Below are 17,397 nucleotides of genomic sequence, written 5' to 3' on the forward strand. Positions count from 1 at the left end.
CAATCTCCACATAAATAAATAGAGAATTTCACAGAGATCGATAATTAAATAAGTAGTGAGAATGGAGATGAGGAAGCCTCAGTGTCCCCACCACATCTAGACATCTCTACTTGTAAACTGGGTCGATCCTAAAAAAAAAAAAATAATAATAATAATAATTATATTGATAGTTTTTTTTTTTTTTTACTACCGATGGTTCTTGATACAATAATTTCTCTCTATATATATTTATTGTATATTCACTTTATTAAATTTTGGTCGGGGAGATATTTTATGGATGGTCAGTTGGGATAACATTTTTAAATTGAATATAAAGAAGGTTCTGTTGAGATTTGATAAGTTTATTGAAGTTGGGTGATAATGTTAGTTAATGCTGACATGAGTGCGATTTAATTTTTTTGCAAGTTCCGTTTAAAAACATTAATTTCTTGACGGGAGTTTGTTCAGATAAGATGGCATCCACGTCATATTTTGTTGTTTAAATCGTGGCTGAAAGTGAAAGATGGTCTTCTACATAGGAGTTTGGAATGGTCTCTTCTGACTTTTTAGCATAGATATTTGTGTTATCACTAACGGATTTCACAACAACTTATAAATTATTGATATGATTAAATTAAATTAAATTTTGAATTAAAATAGGATTTAAACATAAACAATATTCAAAGTATTAAATAAATAAATAAAAACACCAATTAGAGAGAGCAATTATCTATGTGGCATTGTAACACACGGTAAAAGTCAATACTCAATGACACGTCAGCTTTAGATAGTAAATCTACTCGAAAGGTCGAGTCATAGTGTGTGTACGTCACAACTGCCACACGCCTACCTCACTTTTTACCGTTCCACGTCAGCTTTAACAAATACCCTTCATTTCACCTTATTTACAAGCTCACTGCAGCTTTTCCCGTCATCCCATGGAGGCTATTACTGTCATTTCACAGAGCAGTTTGAATCCCTTAAATCTCAACAGAAATCAGCTAATAACTCCCACTTCTTCGATTAGTTTTTGCACCATACATGGCTCGTAATCTCAGACTCCATGCACTCATAGTGCTTCTGCTTCTCGTCTCCTTCTGGACTCCATCGTGTTCGGAGTCAATTCCAACTCCTAATTCCCAATGCCAAACTCAGCTCCAACAAGGCTGCCATGACAGACCCAAGTCCCTCGAACTCAAGCTCATCGCCATCGCAACCATTTTAGTTGCGAGCATGATCGGCGTTTGTCTTCCCCTGTTCTCCCGCGCGGTACCGCTGCTTCAACCAGAGGGAAACCCCTTCGCAATCGTTAAGGCATTTGCCTCCGGCGTGATTTTAGCCACTGGGTATATGCACGTTTTGCCCGATTCGTTCAATTGCTTGACATCCCCTTGTTTGCCGGAGAACCCATGGCGGAAATTCCCTTTCACCACATTCATAGCCATGATTTCGGCTGTGATGACTTTAATGTTGGACTCGTTTTCGATGAGTCGATACAAGAAAGAGTTGATGGAGGCTGAAGCTGCAGAAGAAAAACAGAACGAGGGCATGGAAATCGATGACAACTTGGGGAGAGAAGAAGGAACCGATAAAAAACTTGGTCCGAAATTGGTACGACACCGTGTTATTGCGCAATTATTAGAAGCAGGGATCGTCGTGCATTCGGTGGTGATAGGGCTTTCAATGGGGGCTTCGGAAAATCCGTGCACCATAAGGCCGCTCATCGCTGCTCTCTGCTTCCATCAGCTGTTTGAAGGGATGGGGCTTGGAGGGTGCATTCTGCAAGCAGAATACGGGTTGAAGATGAAAGCAATCATGGTGTTGTTCTTCTCGATCACGACGCCATTTGGAATAGCATTGGGGATTGGGTTGTCGAATGTGTATAGTGATAATAGTCCCACGGCTCTTATAGTTGTGGGGATTTTGAATGCTTTATCTGCTGGGTTGCTGAATTATATGGCATTGGTTGATTTGTTGGCGTATGATTTCATGGGGCAGAAGTTGCAAGCCAATCTCACGCTTCATATATCGGCTTACGTTGCGGTTTTTCTGGGCGCTGGAGGCATGTCTTTAATGGCAAAATGGGCTTAGTTTTAATGCGGATAGTGTTTTTTGATCATTGTTTTTTTCCTCGGAGTTTTAAAGATTACTGTTTATAGAACACATGCCGTTGATAAATTTGAAAATAATCATGGACAGTGAAGAACATCAAATTACACGAAAACCCCAAATTTTAGTTTCTATTTGTTTATTTCATGTCAAGCTTACTTACCATTACTTTAAAGAAGATTAAATTAAAAAATGATATGCTGTTGGAAGAAGAATCTAGTTCATCGTGACAGAATGGAAGAAGAATCTTCTCTGAGAAGAACTTTGATTGATTTATACAATAGAAAAAATCTGAAACTAAAATCTAAAATCTAAAATCAACCTCAAATCCATCAGGAAGAAGAGGAACAGAACAGCTTAAATTTCTAAATTTCTCAGATTCTTTCTTATCTTCCATTTCCAATTTCCCGATGAATTAATTTTCCCGGTAAATACCTATATTATTGGCTTTCTGTTTCAAAATCCGTAATGCGTAGTTGAGGAACTCGTAGTATTCCAACACGATTTTCTCCAGTGCTTCCAGAGTGTCCAAACTTGAATCAAACGGATCAAACGATTCTTCTTCAAGTTTCTTTGTCGCTGTTTTCACCTCGTGAGATTCTTCTACAGATTCTTCTTTGTTTTTCCCTTTCTTTTCTTTTTCTTTGGTTGGAAGAAGAACTTGGAAGTCTGCTAGACTTGAACGATTCGATTCTTCCTCGTCATCGTTGATCGGATTTTTCTTGATACCGTTTCGAGAAAGTGATGCATCGTTATCGAGATCCTCCGCATTTTCTTCTTGCATTTTAGGCTTGAATCCGCCATCGGTTTCTTCGTTTGCAAGGCTTCGATCATCTTGTTCTTTCTTGAATTCTGGATCTGAGTCCTCCATGACCAATTTGTTCAACCGAAGGACAATGTCTTCGTTCTGCTCGACTTCTTCAGGTATCATGTTGGAAACCGAATTCAAGGGATTTTGCTTGTAAAAGACTGATTCAGGGAGGCGCAAAAATGCAACTCTGATCCGCTTCGGTTTCGTAACTTCAGAACCAGAGGAATGCTCTCTCGCCTCCCGCTTTGTTTCCCATTTATAGCCAACGAAAAAGCAATTTTTACCTAATATTAACCAATTCTAAATGTAATTACCATTTAATATTAAGCAATATTTAGTTTTTATAATTATTATTTTATTTTAGTAAGATAACACTGTCGAATATCTTTACCCCCAGGCCCAGAGTCAACTCACACGCACCCATATATATAATGACGCAGACTCACATTCCCCCGTTCGCGGCCTCGTTTCGCGCACTCCTCGCCCGCGCGCCCCCCAAGAAGGTCTACTGCCTGATTGCTTCTACCGAAGGCTGCTATCCTCAAGGATCTCAACGCCGTCTTCTTCATCTCGATTCTTCACTGTACCTCACAGGTAATTCATTCGGCCCGATTTTTCTTTAATCTTCTGTAACTATGCTTGAATTAATACTGAAGTTTGCTTCATTTCTTTCTATTTTTTTTTTAAATTTATTTCTCTTTAATCTTTTTGTAACTATGTTTAGATTAATAACGAAGCTAGCTTCATTCCTTCCTTTCTTTCTTCATTTCCTTTCATTCCTCTTCTTCTTTCTTTCATTTCCTTATCTCCTTCCGTGCAAGGCATCTGAATCTGATGTTAATTTCTCGGAAATTAGCATCGAATATGGTCAATTTTATGCGATTATAATAGATAAGGGCGTTCCGTGGATAATCTTGAACCAGATGAATATGGAAGATAGTTTTGATTAGTTGCGCCTTCCCTGGGTTGACAAATATTCATTAATTCTTGGTGTAACAGTAATTTCTCCAATGTATTTTGACGTACAATCCAGATTAATCGTTGAAGTTATTTTGAGAGGTTATGATTTTCGACTTTTGCCCAATTTGATTTCTCATTGAGAAGTAATCAAGTACTCAGGTTGTAATTCATACAATTATAAACGAAGTGATTAATATCGAAGCTCAAACTAAGACGGAAAAAAAACTAGAAAATGGATAAGTCACAGAATGTAATACCTAACGTAGACAAGTACCGAACATAATTTCTAAAGATGTTTTCTTGGTCACTTTTTTAACGACATTGGCTTGGAGGAAAAACTTTTGATTTTGATTGTTATCCATACTTAGGTTGTATAGTAAACAATGTAATTTTTTATTTTTTTACTCCCATTTTAATTTAGTTATTAAAAATATTCTTACGTTTACGAAAATGATGAAAAGTAAGAATGTAATTGATATTTAACAGAAGTTGAGGTTTTAGAAAACGGTGAATAGAAATTTCATTGAAAATTAGATAATTTTCATTTATGTTCAGAAAAACAAAGAGATTAATAATTTTATTAAGATTTTAAACAACCAAGGAAATTAATTTAGTATTTGATGTGAATATGGATTTTTATGACAAAAATAAAGATTATAAACCTATGTGTAAATGATCTATTTGCATTTTCTTTTAAATTGTACAATCCTATGCGTATTGGTTGGAAAGCCTCTGATGATATGCTAGTGGCTTGAGGAGCTTCGTAGGGTGTAGGAGAAACGAGTGACTTGTAGATACAGAAATCAGTATCCTTTCCTAATGCAAAATTAAGACCAGAAAATCCAGATCAGTGAATTCAAGAGGAGTGTTGTGAATCCTTTTGTTTAATTGGGGTAAGTGTTATAATGTAGATGCCTGGCTTAGCTTATGTGATTTTATAAATTGCAAGTTTCTACATGAAGCGAATAGCAGATTCATTTTATTAGCTGTCCTTTGAATTCTAAGCTTATTTTCATGGGAATGGTGGAAACTGTGCATAATCGTTTGTGCAATTGAACTATTTGTATTTGTACTATTCCTCCAAACCAGCCTGTCCTCCTGTCATGGCTACGCGGGAAGTTGTGGATCATGCCAGAAATTTTGCCGTCATGGTCAGAGTCCAAGGCCCTGTGAGTCCTTATCTTTCTTGCCCCTTTTCCATGTTCCCGTGCTTGCAATTTCCGTTGAGATGGTGAAAAATCAGTGCGAGCCTTATGATTTAGGACCCGAAGGGCCTGAAGATGCAAAAACATGCATTCCATCAGTATCAGTGAGAACCTTCTTATGTAATAGATTTATTTAAGGGTTGTATGTTTTTAACTTGGAAAAAGATTTATTGATTCCCTCTATCTTTTTTGGCATGTAAAGTTCTGGGAGAACAACTCTTTCAGCATCTGGAATGATATTACCTGAAACCCTGTATGACACCAGGGTCGCTAAGCATCTTGGTAATTATAAGGATCAATTTGCAACGTTGGTTCTGACTGTTTCCTCCATTTTTGAGCCTTTTATGCCACTTCAGCACAGAAATACTATTCACAAGGTTAACTTCGTTTACAATGCTGTAGAGGGGGGGAATGTATGTTCTGGTCTTGTTTTAGTTATAAATTATCGTTTCCCCTTGTCATATATGTCATTACCTGGGTTAATATATTTGATTATCCAATATATGAGCTGCAGGGAAAGCCTGAGCTAATTCCTGGTGTTCAGATTGATATTATGGTTGAGGTATAATTTATAAGGTTGTAATTGTATATTTGATAAGTTCACAGCTCTTCTTGAATGGTTAATTTGGCATTTAAAATCACACATTATTAATCCATTGCTGCACAGGGTAACTCATTGATGGAGAGAGATTCTGATGTTAGTAAAACTCCACATTGGCATGCTGCCCACTTGTTGGCTTTGGTAGGCATTCATATTTTTTTATTAACTAGTTGGGGTTCTAACAGTTTCATGAAATCCAAATTCGACTTCTCTTTTTTGAGGGCAATGCTTAGATCGCAGGGTAAATTTCTGTAATCGTGGATAAAATTTAGCCTATATTTTTTCTTATGTGCGTTTTATTTTGAGCTACAAGTTTGCTGATCCCATTGCCGTATAAACCAACATTACATAAATTTAGGATTACGGGTCCTTCCCAACAATGTCATGTTTACTCAGCTACTCTGCTTCCGATAACAAGCAAGTGCACTTTTTTTTTCTATCTTTTATCATGTTTTTGAGTTTATTTATCTGGCATGCAATTGTTTTCATGTAATTTAGATACCATGTTTGCAGTATGATATACCTACAGCTGCTCTTAAACCAGTCATGGATGCTTCTTTGGATTCATTACATCAGAGATGGGAGGTCGGCTGGTCTTTGGCCTCATATAAAAATGGTTCTCCATCCTTCAGGGATTCTCTTCGGGGACAGGTTTTAAATCTTCTGTCTTTTACTAATGAACTAAAGCAAAACTTGCTTGAAGAAAGAAATGAACCTAACTCTTGATAAATGAAATTTAGCGGTTGTTCTAATTATTATTCTGTAAAGAAAAATTTCTCTAGGAAGAGCCATTGTATGTAAGTCTTCAGAATGGTGAGTGATGTTTGGGTTGATAAAAAAAAGGTTGAATTACCATGGTGTAATCATGCGGAGATTTCACATCCGGGAGTTCTACTTCTGGTTAGAACTTCAATCACCATATACACATTCCTCTCTCTTGTAATCTATATAACACGAGACATCTCAGTTAACCGTTATAGAAAACTAAAAAAAAGGTTGGCTTGCAATGTAGATAGAATCTTGTTCGGAGGTTCACCTCAAAGAAGCTGCATTTGGGCATTATCAGATTGAAATTCGCTTGTAACAACCATTCATTTTTTAAAAAAAAGTGAAAACCTTCAATTATTTTGGTGGAAAGTAGAACTAAAAGGGGACACAAATGAGGATTAGAACAAAGCCAAATATAATGCTTGAAGGAGACACCTAGCTAGATCAACTAAGCTTTCCATTACGCTTCACAGAGTTGCCCCAATTTGTACTAATTATATTTGGGGAACAATCACTTTAAGAGAGCCAGCGATATTCAGTTGAGAATTCATTATTTAGTTCCTTTTAGTAATATATTCATTGGCTCTTCTCAAGTATTGTTCTATTTATCAAAGATTGAAGCCACCAATTTATCTTTTGTTTTGTCACCATATTTTTGTCCTTTTCTTTTCTTTCTTTCTTTTTTTTTTTTTTTTTTTTTTTTTTTTTTTCATTTTAGTCTCCTGAGTGTAGTTTCTTGTTTATCTTCAGATTGAAAATGACGAGAATACCTTTGCTGGGAGCCAGAGATATTTGGATACGGAAGGATCTAACAAAAATAATGACTTGACAATAAGAATTGCTATTCTTGGTGTTCCCTCATTCTCAAAGGTGAATCTCTACCTCTCCTTACCTGTCATTCATTAGAAAATTGCTCTTTTGTAAACTGCAGATAAGCATTTCATGAATATTCGTAGCCTTATCTCCTTGACTTGTAGATGTCTACTTTTAGTTATTATATTTGGACTCTTTCTAGGACTTGCCAAACATCCGTTTATCTCCCTCAAGGCAGCGAGGATCCTTTCTTCTTGCTGTTGGTTCCCCTTTTGGTGTTCTATCACCGATGCATTTCCTTAACAGGTAGGTCAATTTTCTCTAACATTTGGTTAATAAAGTTTTATTGTTCTTAAAACTTGTCAAGACTAGCAAATTATTAGGACCGTATTCACGTTGAACTTTGTATAATCCTATATGCTAGTGGCTGTTCCTCTCATGTTTTTCTAGTTCAGCTAGTATTGATATCAGCATGACGAAATGGTATACTGGAATCTCAGTGATGACTTTAGTAGTTAATTGATAGATAAATTCTGCAGATGGCTGTAGAAGATTTTTTTTTTTGGCAGCATGTTTCTGAATTTGCAGTCTATTTTCTGGTTGCCGAGCCAAATTGCTTTCAAGGGTAAAATATACTACCAAATAATTCTGGTTCAGTCTATATTTACTTCATGCTGTAAATTACAGATGATGAGTTATGGGGTGTTGAAAAGATTATTACCCCCCTCCAAAAAAAAAAGAGTCTAGTTTCCTCATACAATTTGTAAAGCAAAAGAGACCATAGAGCCTTTTAGTTAAAATTTGACAGTTTCCTTGGACCAGTACCTTCAATATATAGGCTCATCATGTCAACAAATTGTTTGAACTGATTCTTGGATTTGAAATTTGCGCCGAGTGATTTCTGCAAAAGATGGGTTTGAAAAATGCTTCTTGTCATTTATGTCTAAAGCTCACACACGAAGACATGATATTTCTTTGCATTTTTTGTACTCCAAAAGTTAGCTGCTGTATTTTTTGTGACTAGTAGTCTTTGATTGTTTGCTCAAATTAGCATATCGGTTGGATCAATTTCCAATTGCTACCCTCCTAACTCGAGCAAGTCATTGCTGATTGCTGACATGCGGTGCCTTCCTGGTATGCAGATCTATCTGTTCTATGATATTCTGTTTTCTTCTGGTGGTTTCTTTCTTACAATTAGGATACTTTATCTGTTAGGAATGGAAGGCTGTCCGGTTTTTGATGAACATGCATGTCTGGTCGGTGTTCTGATTAGACCACTTGTGCATTATATGACTGGTGCTGAGATTCAGGTATAACGATACTGCTTGCTTCTCTTTATGTGCTATTAGTTTAATATCTCCTGGAGTTATTGCATTGTGTGAGACTCTAGCCTTGGGTAACAGCTGTTGATTCCATGGGGAGCCATTGCCACGGCTTGCAGTGGTCTACTTCTAGGGGCTTATAATGCTGGAGAAAGGATTGACAACGACAATGGGTGTATTAATGCTGTGGGGAATGAGGCAATGAATAAGGAACACAAATTTGAGGGAGCCTTTTGCAGTATCCAAGAAAACTCTAGTTGTTCTCGTCCTTTCCCATCTAAAATTGAGAAGGCAATGGCTTCTGTTTGTCTTGTTACAATTGGTGAAGGAATATGGGCATCTGGCGTTTTGCTCAATAGCCAAGGCCTAGTACTCACCAATGCCCACTTGATAGAGCCATGGAGATTTGGGAAAGCAAATGTTAGTGGAGAAAGATCGATTGAAAATGCCAAGCTGCTGCAGTCCTACACTGAGCGTTCTCCGTGTTCAATGCACAATGGTGTTTTTGGCGGCAAAAAGAGTGGAAATTTAACACAAAATGCCTCTAAGAATGCAAATATTCTTCTCCAGAACCAAATTGAGGGTAGTAAGTTGAATTTTGCTAACTATGGTCGTAGAAACTTGCGTGTTCGCTTGAATCATGCTGAGCCTTGGACATGGTGTGATGCTAAAGTGCTGTACATCTGCAAGGGACCTTGGGATGTTGCATTGTTGCAGCTTGAGCAAATTCCAGAGCAGCTCTCATCTATTATTATGGATTTTTCATGGCCGTCCGCAGGATCAAAGATACATGTTATTGGACATGGACTTTTGGGACCGAAATCGGGTACCTCTTGTCAAATTTGTTGTGTGATTTAGTTTGGCATGTTAAATTGGTGTTAGAAAAAGTTCTGTTAGGATTAGGGATGAACCAGACGGAGGAATATTTTCAGTTTCAACAGTTTTTTAGCAGTCACCATTATTATTTTTTAATGGGTTACTTGATTGCCAAAATGGATTCATTGGAAGGAAAAGGATTTTTTATTTGCATTACGTAGATGAATTTTAGTTCTTTTTTCTTTTTTCTTTTTCTTTTTCTTTTTCTTTCCCTTTTTAGATTAACTGAATCGAGTTTGAATTTTGTTAGGCTTCTCCCCATCTGTTTGCTCTGGTGTGGTAGCCAATGTGGTGAAAGCAAAGATTCCCCCATCTTATCATCAAGGAGATTCATTAGAATATTTTCCGGCGATGCTTGAAACAACAGCTGCAGTGCATCCTGGTTGTAGTGGGGGTGCTGTTGTCAATTCAGAAGGGCATATGATTGGACTTGTTACAAGGTACAGTGCAACAAATAAAGATCAATCTATCCACATCAGATTATGCTTGATTATTGGATTTGTTCCTCGATTCTCTGGTAGTGTATGAAAACAGTCCATTAATGTTATCGCTTTATTAGGAAGATACACATAAGTGGGAACAAGTTAAATGATATGCCTGCTTTTTAGTGTAGTTAGTTAATGATTTCTAATACCGAGCCACCATCAGTTTTATGGTGGATTACCTCTGGAAGTTGATAATTTCTGTGAAATGTTGATACAGCAATGCGAGGCATGGGCGAGGAGCTATTATTCCACACTTGAACTTCAGCATACCTTGTGCAGCTTTGGAACCCATTCATAGGTTCCTTAGAGGTGCGCCAGCTGAATCAATCCTACTGTGATTTTTCCAGCTTTTTTTATTTACGATCCATGACCATAACTTGCCACGCCATGTGTGCTAATTCTAATTGCTGTGTTTTTTCCATTTGCAGACACGAAGGACCTCTCAGTCGTAAAAGCTCTGGATGAACCAGATGAACAGCTTTCTTCTATATGGGCATTGATGTCACAGCGATCTCCCAAGCCCTCTCCTCTGCCTGATCTGCCTCAATTGCCAGGTGGAGACCATGAAACAAAGGGGAAAGGTTCTCGATTTGCAAAGTTCATTGCCGAACGACGAGAAGTATTCCGAAAGTTAACTCTTCATAGCGAGGAGGAAAAACTTCCATCTAATGTGATCCGTAGCAAGCTATGACCATTCAAACTTTGGGCATTCTACAGGTTGAAACGTCTGATCAGATGAAAGAAAACTGATGGGAACTGCATCACAATGATTAAAAACAGCGTTGCTTTTGGGTTTGAGTGTGTTCTTCTATATCTTTATATGATTGGCTCCATGGCTTCAGAGATGAAGACATTTAGCTACGATTCTAAATGTTCTGAATCGATTTTTTTATTTCACCAACAGGTATTTGAAATGAACCGCCCTTTACGATTAATATTTTTCCTTTACGCATGGTCTTAAAAGTTGTATTGAACTTCCATTTTTCATGTTTCTTCCACTACTAACTAGAACCTACACCACCACCAAATATTACTATTTGTCCTTTACGCATGGTCTTACGATTAATATTGAGCCTTGTACGGAGATTGAGCCCATTTAGGAAGTTTCCTGCAGGAACCAGGCCTACAGGCCCAAGTTTTGCGTCGTCATTACGGACCTTTAGTCTTTCACCTGGGAAAAATGGGCCTGAAGTTGATTCCGCGATCCAAAGAAGAAATATTGTCCAGATTGGTTTAATCGTTGAACAATATATATATATATATTAGAGGATTGGGTTGAATTGAAGGTAAGGGAAATGCGTGATTATGATGAAATGAAAGGAAGAGATGGGGAAATGAGTGGGGTGTTTTTATTACACAAAAGTGTGATAATGAATCAAAGGACAGAGATGTTTGTGTCTGCAAGTTGGGTTGTGGTCAGCCATTGATGGCTGCATCTACCTCTCTGAACTAGTTTCTTTCTGATCTCTCTTGATTGATGGGGACGGCGGCGGTGGCGGTGGTGGGAAGAAATTGAATGAAATTGTGGCTGTGCTGTGCTTATGGACCCCCCCCCCCCCCCCCCCCCCCCCCCCCCCCCCCCCCCCCCCCCCCCCCCCCCCCCCCCCCCCCCCCCCCCCCCCCCCCCCCCCCCCCCCCCCTCACTAATTCCAATTCTTACTTCTCTTTTACGATATTCTTCCTCTTTACCAAATTTATTTAATTTATATATTTATGGAAGAAATAATAATAAATAAATAATTAAATGGAGGAAGCTCCACAGAAGTTGAGGAAAAGCATGGTGCACAAATTTCCAAGTTCAAACATTTTCCATCCACTTTCCCTCCTTTCCTAATCTTTCCATCCATTTTCTATTTCATGGATTTCACATTCCTTCCCCACTTACCGGGTAGGAGCGTTGGAATCATTCGTTCTCGTCTTAACATTCTCCTTGACACATTGTTCAATGTCTAGCTTTAATACCGTTTATAAACAAATATTATCTCTCTCTGAATTTTTACTTCTGGATTTCTCTTCAATATGTTAAAATGCAATCTAATAAGAAGATTTTTTCATACTCTTATAATAAATGTTTTGTTCTCCTCTTCAACCAACGTGGGATCTTACAACATAGTGAGAAACATGCGTTCGAATTATTGGCTCATCTAGCCTAACCTAACATCATTTATGAGTTGCTCGTTCAACCATCCCTCAAAGACACGATCCACCCACCCAATGAAGAGATTAGATTTAAGAGACCAAGCTGAGGTAGAGATGATAATATCATTATTAAACAAGCAATGACTGTTTTCCTTGTAAGTCCCATTGCTGCAAAGTGCAAATTACAGAGCAAGGTAGTGAAAGGAGGGTAGTTCCAACAGGCGTCCCATTTTAGAGCGAGAGTGGGGTGAGGTGTGTAGGAGTATGAAAATAAAGTGGAAAGCTTTTGGCAGGTATTCTTTTATGGAACAAACCAAAGATTCTTTCAACACGCCAGCCCAGGCTTCAATTAAAAGCTCCATTAATCTTATAAACCACATTACTTTAAGCTTAACATAAACTGAGGTTGGTAGCACAGATCAGAGTGTACTCTTACTTTATCCAAAACAAAATCCATTCCTTCCCTATAACCCCTCCTTTGCTCTCTCTTAACCATTAATTACTTCCCTTTACTTTTATCTCCTTGTCTTTTCCTTCCCTTTCGAATTTTCCCATCTCTTTTATGGGTTTTTTTTCAGACCCACCACGTGAAATTTCATTACAAAAACACTAGCTTAATAAAGCTCTAATTTTTCACAAGAACTCAAGAAACCCCATTTATAAAATATCATAAAACTTGTAAAGATCAAAACTTTCACTGCCTTTGAATGTTTCAATCCCCTTAAGAACATGATTTCAATGATTTGTTTGAGTGGAGAAAGTGTGTAGCAACTGCAACATCATTTCTTTCTTCAACTCTATTCACAAATGCCCACAAGTTTCTCTCTCTCCAATTATTATACTCAACATGACACCCCCCCCCCTTTTTGTTGCTTAGCTTTTGGAAGAGAATATCTGGTTCTGTTCTCTTATTTTACCCTAATGCAACATCTAAGCCTCTCTCTCTTCTTCTTCTTCTTCAAGCTCAAGCTCTTCTCTTTGCTTTTGAATCTGGTAAATGATAAAAAAGGGTTGATCCATAATGGCTTCAGCTTCCCGGATTATGGATAAACCCCGTCAAGAACAACAACAACAACCACCACCGGTAGCACCGGCTCTTAAGTGCCCTCGTTGTGATTCTTCCAACACCAAATTTTGTTACTACAACAATTACAGCCTCTCTCAGCCACGGCACTTCTGCAAAGCCTGTAAACGCTACTGGACCCGCGGCGGAACCCTAAGAAATGTCCCCGTCGGTGGTGGCTGCCGGAAGAACAAGCGCCTCAAATCTTCTTCTTCTTCCTTCTCCTCAGTCAACGCTACTCCCACGTCAACCCCAACTCAAAAACCTCGCCTTCACAACAATTCCATCAATTCTGCTACTAATATTATTCCTTCTTCCCCAATGTTTTTTGGGGTTCATAACACTAACCCATCTCCCTTAAATCTTCAATTTTCAACTCTTGATTCTGTTTCTGGTCTTCTTAATCTTTCCCCGCCGCCGTTCGACGCCATTGGCTGTGGTTTAGGGTTTTCCCACATCGCTGATCTCCGTGAAACCTTCAATTCCCCTAAGCAAATTCAAGATATTTCAATCCATGCAACTCACTTCCATCCTCCCGCCATCTCATTCGATCGGAATTCGCAGCTTTTCGGTAATTTCGAAGCTGGTTTGATGAAGGAAGACTTGAACAGGTAAATCACTGTTGAACTCAAAAGTTTAAATTGATAGATTGTACGTAGAAAAATTAATTATTTGTTCGTATTCACTTAATAGGTTGTCCCATAATCAAACCGAGCAAGTCAATCCATCGAATTTTTCCGACCCTTCTCGGTTCTGGAACTCGGCAACCACGGCGACAAGCAATTGGCATGATCCGACTAATAATGGGTCCTCAATTGCTTCTCTATTCTAGGAGATCAAGGCATTGGCTGTCTATATAAGAAAAGACAAAGAATAAAGTTGAGGAGAGGAGTGGGATCGGAGCGATCATGTCAGCTGCAAGAACAGCTCAAACCCTTAAACTTTATCGATGTGGGTTTGAGAATTTTATAGGTAATTGCGCTGAGAGGAACCTCGGATCCTCTTTCATTCGTCGCTATAATACCATCCTATCAACAATTTAGAATCCAAGTTTTTTACTTTTCATTGATTCCAATTTCAATTACAATTTGGATTAACCTCAGCTACGCATGGACTTACATGCATGCATTCAAAGGGATCGGATACGTTTTTTTTTTTTTTTTTTTTTTTTTTTTTTTTTTTTTTTTTTTTTTTTTTTTTTTTTTTTTTTTTTTTTTTTTTTTTTTTTTTTTTTTTTTTTTTTTGTGGGTATGTATAGCTATGGGTATAGGAAGAAATCAGTGGAAGATTTGTTATGTTGTAACGGTGATGAAATTTAGATTCATATCAAATTCGTACTATCTTTTCGACATTTTAAAATTAACGTTCAACAATTAATTATGAAAGTGAGTTCTTTCTGGAATGTGGAGTCGTTTTCAAATTATAATCGAGCAGCCCAATTTCGAGCTTCACTTAATGATGAAGCTGTCTCTTGAACTAAAGTGACTTCAATTCGAGTTTGGTCCCAAAGCTAGCCTAGCTGCATCATAAACGAAAGGAGACACTTTTTTTTTTTGCCTTTTATATTGTCATTTTTCTTCCCTTTCCCCAATAACAACATAAAAAGAAAGAAACAAACAAACGAGAAACGTACGAACCGATCATCATTTTTGTAGCTCAATTTTAAGATACGTAAGTTTAACACGAGCATTATTTAATGGATCATGGTCGTGATAATCTGGAATAGATTAAAGTACTATAAGGATTAGTAATTGTTTATGTAATTGAGTGAGTAGGGCCAATTGCAAAGGGAAGTGGGTGATGATGGCAGAGAAGAAGGTGAAGGTGGGCAATGAGTCCAGCTATGGTTTAAAAGCTTGGAAGGGGCATTCATGGCGCTAAACAATTCCATGCAATGATAGCAAAGAGAAAGAGGGTATCATCATATATGATATATAATATTAATAATGGTTTAGTCAACAATGGAACGGAAAGGGTTATGTTATCTGGCCAAAGGGCAGGTGACCAAATGATGGTGGCGGGGTACCCACAGAGTCGTAGGGCAATGTGATGTGCTTCTTATGTTATCATTATCACTCCACTCGTGCATGCTTTGATTTAACAATTTCATTCCTAATTTTACAGATTTCATTTGATCGTTCGATTTATAGTCGATTTGAGTGCCTCGATTATCCTTAGAGAAAAAACATATTATTCTCTTATTTGAAGGGGAGTCTTTGTAACAGCTCAAGCCCACTACTAGCAAATATTGTCTAGTTTGATTCATTACGTATTCTCGTTAGTCTTACGATTTTAGAATGTGTTTGCTACAGAAAGGTTTTCACACCATTATAAATACTTTGTTTCCTCGACGTGGGATCTCACAATCCACTTCAGTTGGGGGCAGCGTTCTTGCTAGCACATCCCCAACCTGGGATCTCACAATCCACTTAAGTAGGCTTAGGTTGTTACAAACACCCGTCTCCTTCTCAAACATAAGCGTTTTTTTTTTTTTTTTTTTTGTGGTAACTATTTAGCTAGATAGCTCTTATTCTAACAGCATTTAACAAATTGGGTTCAAATTCCATCAGCTCTTTGGAATTTCATCAAGATCTGCCCAAGTGAAAATATTTTGATTCTTATTTTGAATCAAAATAAGAATCAAATTCCTAAGATTGTGATCTATGGTATCTGCTGCTTTAAATCATGTCATGGAGGCTTAATCGCGCCACTATTGTTACTGGGGTTGGCGGGGACGGTGCCAGCGTTCCAGACAATGGCACCGTCGGGCGCGGCCATAGGGTTAGAAATAGAATTGGTTATGTAGCTTTCTGGCCACCCCGCCGGAGAGCAGACGACTGATCCATTGTTTGGTACATTATTTCCGGTACATCAAACCCAATCAGAAAAATTGCATCTTTTGTTCAAAGATTGATCCATTGATCCTGATACTGCTGCGCCTTCATTATTTGATGATCAACCCGCCGCTGCATCTCTTAACCAAAGATGGGGCTTTCAATTTAATCTGTGAGCCCCAAAAAATGATATTCAGTTTCAGACACGCAGAAGTACGGCTTCTATTATTGGGGAGAAAAAACATGATGGTCTGGAAAAACCTCAGTTTTGTGGCTTTTGATGCGCTGAACAAAAATTAAAAAAAAAAAAAAAAAAATTAAGGATATTTGAGATTCTGGCAGCCATCAACGGCGGCGCTGGCGGTGGCTGACGGTTTCGTTCAATATATTTAATTACCTTAATCCCACTTTTTAAATTCCATTACTACTCTTCATTTCCATCTGTATATATATATATTTTTTTTTTAATTTTACAATTTCGTCTTTTTCATTTATTAGTTTTAATAATAATTTAACCTTGTGGATAATTAAATATGCAATATGATTGTCTGTGGGAAACAGGATGGTGACGCGTGTCCTTCAGCCGTTTCAACTGCTCCTTTGGAGTCTCCCAATTGTATACGTTCCCACGCGCTCCATCGTGCTTCTCGTTTTTTAAATCTTTTTCTTAATTAAAAAAGAAAAAAAAAAGTCAATGAGCCTTCTTGGCCCATTTTGCATAAATATGGGCCGATTTTAAGGGGAAAAGAATTGGCCCATTATTCCCATCCGCAAGCCCGGCAGTTGTTCGGTAACTGGCCTGCGTTACTTTGGAATTTGAGATTTGAAAAATATCTGCCAATTAGATAATACCTTTCTCCTCCATTTTTCGTTCCATAATATATATTGAAGTATATATTATAAACCCAAAAAAACAATGCTATATATCTTATAACTAAAAAGAAAATAGTACAAAACTATAAAATAATGTAATATATTACTTTTAATTTTTTTAATTTAAATTATTATATAAAGTATGGGTTGCGTAATACACACAACCACTGCATGGAGGAGTTGTTCTTTAATTTATATTACGACCCATCCGCGTTTTCTTGAAGTTGAAACTGAAACCGATTTAATTGTTTAAAGTATCGACAAAATCTGAAAAGTTGACATATATGACATAACTGACACTCGTTAGAATCGTGTCTGAGATTTGTTTTTCAATTTTTCGAAATGGTTGAGTTTTTTTTTTTTAATCCGAGAATTTACTTCCTTCCATCTATTCATTGAAGTCACCCAGTGTCCAATTAAACAAATTTAGGAATTAAAATTAAAAAGAAAAATCGAATCAGTATTTTTGCAGCCACGTTTGCAGCCACGTTTGCAGCCACGTTTGCAGCCACGTTTGCAGGATTAAGTAACGTTTGATGGGCCTGTTCCCACGGTATTG

General features: G+C 37.7%; 4 protein-coding genes across 7 annotated transcripts; 3 read left to right on the plus strand and 1 right to left on the minus strand.

The window, feature by feature from the left end:
* The first annotated feature begins 795 nt into the window (after window positions 1–795).
* LOC111478597 (fe(2+) transport protein 1-like) lies at window positions 796–2,070 on the plus strand. Its single transcript, XM_023122960.1, has one exon. It carries the CDS (start codon window positions 1,021–1,023, stop codon window positions 2,068–2,070), a length of 1,050 nt encoding a protein of 349 aa, XP_022978728.1. The 5' UTR covers window positions 796–1,020.
* Window positions 2,071–2,352: 282 nt separating this feature from the next.
* LOC111478637 lies at window positions 2,353–3,204 on the minus strand. The gene is made up of 2 exons (XM_023123010.1): window positions 2,909–3,204; window positions 2,353–2,878 (listed from the first exon to the last, which is right to left on the minus strand). Exons 1-2 carry the CDS (start codon window positions 3,017–3,019, stop codon window positions 2,504–2,506), a joined length of 486 nt encoding a protein of 161 aa, XP_022978778.1. The 5' UTR covers window positions 3,020–3,204; the 3' UTR covers window positions 2,353–2,503.
* A 145-nt stretch (window positions 3,205–3,349) lies between these two features.
* Window positions 3,350–10,877, plus strand: LOC111478559 (glyoxysomal processing protease, glyoxysomal). 4 transcript variants are annotated; one of them, XM_023122883.1, is made up of 15 exons: window positions 3,350–3,493; window positions 4,949–5,028; window positions 5,122–5,168; window positions 5,267–5,441; window positions 5,579–5,626; window positions 5,732–5,806; window positions 6,179–6,316; window positions 7,184–7,303; window positions 7,449–7,552; window positions 8,298–8,380; window positions 8,462–8,556; window positions 8,650–9,394; window positions 9,695–9,884; window positions 10,147–10,238; window positions 10,358–10,877. In XM_023122883.1, the coding sequence occupies exons 2-15, from the start codon at window positions 4,963–4,965 to the stop codon at window positions 10,618–10,620; spliced, it is 2,241 nt and encodes a 746-aa protein (XP_022978651.1). In that variant the 5' UTR covers window positions 3,350–3,493; window positions 4,949–4,962; the 3' UTR covers window positions 10,621–10,877. The 4 variants fall into 4 exon arrangements, with proteins under 4 accessions (XP_022978651.1, XP_022978652.1, XP_022978653.1 ...); XM_023122884.1 differs by lacking the exons at window positions 3,350–3,493; window positions 4,949–5,028; window positions 5,122–5,168; window positions 5,267–5,441 and adding an exon at window positions 5,461–5,481; XM_023122885.1 differs by lacking the exons at window positions 3,350–3,493; window positions 4,949–5,028; window positions 5,122–5,168; window positions 5,267–5,441 and having other exon boundaries at window positions 5,579–5,640.
* Window positions 10,878–13,017: 2,140 nt separating this feature from the next.
* On the plus strand, window positions 13,018–14,052 carry LOC111478610 (dof zinc finger protein DOF1.4). Its single transcript, XM_023122978.1, has 2 exons — window positions 13,018–13,742; window positions 13,825–14,052. The coding sequence occupies exons 1-2, from the start codon at window positions 13,090–13,092 to the stop codon at window positions 13,961–13,963; spliced, it is 792 nt and encodes a 263-aa protein (XP_022978746.1). The 5' UTR covers window positions 13,018–13,089; the 3' UTR covers window positions 13,964–14,052.
* The last annotated feature ends 3,345 nt before the right edge of the window (window positions 14,053–17,397 follow it).

This window comes from Cucurbita maxima, unplaced genomic scaffold (genome assembly GCF_002738345.1).
Source record: "Cucurbita maxima cultivar Rimu unplaced genomic scaffold, Cmax_1.0 Cma_Scf00004, whole genome shotgun sequence".
Lineage (NCBI taxonomy): Eukaryota > Viridiplantae > Streptophyta > Magnoliopsida > Cucurbitales > Cucurbitaceae > Cucurbita > Cucurbita maxima.

What these genes read in the sequence shown, in the direction of transcription:
- LOC111478597 (XM_023122960.1), top strand. Translation starts at nt 1,021, where the DNA reads ATGGCTCGTAATCTCAGACTCCATGCACTCATAGTGCTTCTGCTTCTC.
- LOC111478637 (XM_023123010.1), bottom strand. Translation starts at nt 3,019, where the DNA reads ATGATACCTGAAGAAGTCGAGCAGAACGAAGACATTGTCCTTCGGTTG. An exon ending in AACAAGATGATCGAAGCCTT is followed by an intron (nt 2,879 to 2,908) that starts GCAAACGAAGAA and finishes GGCGGATTCAAG; the next exon opens with CCTAAAATGCAAGAAGAAAA.
- LOC111478559 (XM_023122883.1), top strand. Translation starts at nt 4,963, where the DNA reads ATGGCTACGCGGGAAGTTGTGGATCATGCCAGAAATTTTGCCGTCATG. An exon ending in TGGTCAGAGTCCAAGGCCCT is followed by an intron (nt 5,029 to 5,121) that starts GTGAGTCCTTAT and finishes CTTATGATTTAG; the next exon opens with GACCCGAAGGGCCTGAAGAT. An exon ending in CCGATGCATTTCCTTAACAG is followed by an intron (nt 7,553 to 8,297) that starts GTAGGTCAATTT and finishes TGCTCAAATTAG; the next exon opens with CATATCGGTTGGATCAATTT.
- LOC111478610 (XM_023122978.1), top strand. Translation starts at nt 13,090, where the DNA reads ATGGCTTCAGCTTCCCGGATTATGGATAAACCCCGTCAAGAACAACAA. An exon ending in ATGAAGGAAGACTTGAACAG is followed by an intron (nt 13,743 to 13,824) that starts GTAAATCACTGT and finishes TTCACTTAATAG; the next exon opens with GTTGTCCCATAATCAAACCG.